The 3522-nt window shown below is 45.2% G+C and overlaps 1 protein-coding gene across 1 annotated transcript; it reads left to right on the forward strand.

Annotated features, from left to right (window-relative positions):
• The first annotated feature begins 893 nt into the window (after positions 1-893).
• LOC112079567 (mothers against decapentaplegic homolog 6-like) lies at positions 894-2651 on the forward strand. Its single transcript, XM_070442374.1, has one exon. It carries the CDS (start codon positions 1668-1670, stop codon positions 2550-2552), a length of 885 nt encoding a protein of 294 aa, XP_070298475.1. The 5' UTR covers positions 894-1667; the 3' UTR covers positions 2553-2651.
• The last annotated feature ends 871 nt before the right edge of the window (positions 2652-3522 follow it).

Raw genomic sequence — 3522 nt, forward strand, 5'->3', positions numbered from 1 at the left:
GTTTGACCGCTGACCCATTACGGATACAGGCAATGAGGCAGTGATCGCTGAGATCTTGGTTGAAAACAGCAGAGTGTATTTGGAGGGCAAGTTTGTTAGGATGATATTCTATGAGGGTACCCGAGTTTTACGGAATTGGGTGGTACCTGCAATAGATGCACATGCCAGGCCCGTATTCTTGTCCCAGTCCACCCCTGGGTTAGAGCACATGCCAGGGCCGTATTCTTGTCCCAGTCCACCCCTGGGTTAGATGCACATGCCAGGCCGTATTCTTGTCCCAGTCCACCCCTGGTTAGATGCACATGCCAGGCCCGTATTCTTGTCCCAGTCCACCCCTGGGTTAGATGCACATGCCAGGCCCGTATTCTTGTCCCAGTCACCCCTGGGTTAGGTGCACTGCTCTTCATGGTTTCGTTGCACAATCATGGTGTTTTGAGTTTTCACATTTTTTTTTTACAGTGTGGCTTTGCTTGTCAGTAAGTGCGCACAATGTATCCTGTTGGCTGTTGTTGGTCAATTAAATGCAAGAGTTGAATAGTGTTCTTGTTCTAAAAGTGTTATTTCTGTCTTTTAAAAAATATATATTTTCAAATAGAAGATATAGTAGACTAGAGAGTAAAGTTAAAGTAAGAACGGGATGTTACGCCTTTAAGAGTTGAGAAACTTGAAACCTTGTTTGCGCAACAATCAGTGCAGCTCACAGCCGCCAATGAGTCTAGACTGGCACGTGATGGTAGGCAGCCAATGGCTCCATCGCTTTCCTCTGAGTCCCCCGTGTGTGTGTGTGTGTGTGTGTGTGTGTGTGTGTGTGTGTGTGTGTGTGTGTGTGTGTGTGTGTGTGTGTGTGGTGTGTGTGTGTGTGGTGTGTGTGTGTGTGTGTGTTAGAGAGCGAGGGAGAGAAGAGAGAAAGAAGAAGAGAGAAACGGAGAAAGAAAGGGATCTCGGCAGTTCAGTTGGACTAGTTAGCTAGTAGTCAACCCGGAACGAGGAGCGAGGAGTACTCCGTTTGGGATTGATTATTTTTCTCGCTTCCAGGCTGGCATGGATATTTTTGGATTGTAAAAAAAAAAGGAGTGCGACGGTCKGGAGGTTCTGAACAACCGGGATCTGGATTTATAAATGCTTTTAATGTATTTCTTTGGGATTTAAAATCACTTGTTAAGGGTCTAATTCATGTTGTTCTCTCCGTGCCGGGTTAGAAGAGAGGAGATGTGAAGAGGTTGTTCGTTCCAAAGTCCGAAACTATTACGAGTGCGTAAAGCGTTTTAGGGCTCCCTCTCCCTCTTGCYGTTCGCTTTCTATATTGAATTCTACATTTACTTAGTTCCCGTGTAGCTATAGTCTACTCTCATGATATTATCATGTGTGTAAAACATTTGTTCATCCACTCAGAGGCGTAGGGAACATAACAACTCGGGTCAAGAATAGGCTTCAAGTAGCAGTTCTGCATATTATTGACTACATTCCCAGTATGAATGAATTTTGATTTCCCAAGGTCCCGATCTAATCTTGTTCTCCAGTCGGCTGTGCATAACCTGCACGGCGCTCCGCCAACATTAATGTCCTACAACTAAATTCCAAGTAGCTGGTAAACAGTCCCTTTGGTGACCCGAATCAAGAGTAACCTAGAGAGAGAGAAAACCACATCTAGATTTTTAAATTGTCGTATGTTCAGGACGAAACGCTCAGGTCTTGTGCGGCGACTCTGGAGAAACCGTTTGATTCYACATAGTGAGGGGGGAGACGGTGGACATAATGATCCAAGGAGCGAGGGCAGTCCTAGGGACGATCTCTTCACAACCTGCCACAACCCGGAGAAAATTACCCAAACGGATCTCCGACCGATGACGGCTAGCAGGTCGACTGCAGGGGACTTAGGTGGATTATGTGCTTTCAACTCGGCCGAGAGTTGCAGCGGCTGGGTGGGGGTCAGTTCGGACCAACATGGGGGTGCTATGTCGGTGACTGTGTGTGTCCAAGGGCCGGGGCAGGAGCAAGGCAGTCCTCGGGCAGTGCAGGACAGCGAATGCAGGAAAGTAACGTGTTGTTTATTTAAAGACCGGGACGACTGTGAAGTTGAACCCATTGCCCCAGGAAGGGAACCGTTACCAGACTCCTTCGTTTTGAGGAACCACGGCGGYGGAGCTCGGGATAACGGTTCTCCTGAGGCGAAGCTGCGCACGGTGCTGGAGCAAGAACTGAAAACCGCCACTTATTCTCTGTTGAAATGCCTAAAGGAGAAAGCACTGGATACTTTACTGGAGGCGGTGGAGTCCAGAGAAGGGATGTGGAGCGATTGTGTGATGGTATCCCAGACAGAGATGCATCTGGGCGGACACACGGCCATATGTCCGCGGCTGCTGCTGTGTAAACTCTACCGTTGGTCGGACCTCCAGCACACGGCCCAGCTCAAGCCGCTCTGTGAGTGCCGGAGCTTTGGGACTCTGGATGGCCCCGCGGTATGCTGCAACCCCTATCACTACAGCCGGCTCTGCAGCGTAGGTAGGAGTGCACCTGCTCTGTCAAACACACATACACACGCACACAGTTAGAAGACAAAACAGGTATCGGCAGTGGTCTAGGGGTGTCTGGAGAAGTGGGTATACTTTCATTTTGCCAAACATTTCTCAAACGGTTAAGGAAAGACAACCTGTGTGAAATATTTAGACTTTTCCTATAGTTTTTTTTTCTTCTTTCAGGTTTTCACTCTCAAAATCACCCCKTTTAAAAAWAWATATATAYCACACAAATTGGATGTTTTAAGTCCACAACAATGCTTAAACCACATCACCAGACAATTTTTTAAGGTCTGGGGAAAAATCGAAACAAATATTTTTGGGGTGAATGTAGTTGCCCTTTGGTTTGAAGTCTTGGTTGAATATTTGCAGTGCGCAGTTCAGTCAACATGTTTAAATAAACATTTCTTAAAGGCTTTCTCCAAAAAAAACTTTCCCAATTAAATGTTGACTGCCTAAGTAGGCCTTTCTATCAGTTTGTACTGTAGGCCTACATTGTACAGTACAGAAATCCWACTAGCCAAACAGGCTCTTGCTAGGAAACTCTTTGCTTCGAAATAAACTTTTTCAATACCTGATTTGGTAAGTTTTATACCTTTCCTACCCTATCGGCTACCGATGTCGTTCAATTCTGTGAGCTGTTCAATGCCACAACCTGTTCAGAGCTGAGCACAGTTATAGGTCAGTTCCAGGAAAAAGGACATTTATCTCCACGCCATGGCAAAATATGAAGAATTGCAGAAACCTTTATTTAAAGCGCAAGCGAAGCCGTTTAAAAAAAAAATCTCAATATCAAAATCATTTATGGGTAATAAATAAGTTCCTAACTGTGATTATTTAAATTAAAATTGTCATTTAAAAAATAAAATAAATAAATAAAATAAATAAATAGCTTCTTAGCAAAGAGCAATTTCTCAAGCAAAATTTGACAAGTTCTGTCTGGGAGAGGTCTAAGGAGGGAGGGTAAAACGGAAAACGAGCTGTTATTGGCTGAGAGGTTTGGAAC

This window comes from Salvelinus sp. IW2-2015, unplaced genomic scaffold (genome assembly GCF_002910315.2).
Source record: "Salvelinus sp. IW2-2015 unplaced genomic scaffold, ASM291031v2 Un_scaffold8495, whole genome shotgun sequence".
Taxonomy (NCBI): Eukaryota; Metazoa; Chordata; class Actinopteri; order Salmoniformes; family Salmonidae; genus Salvelinus; species Salvelinus sp. IW2-2015.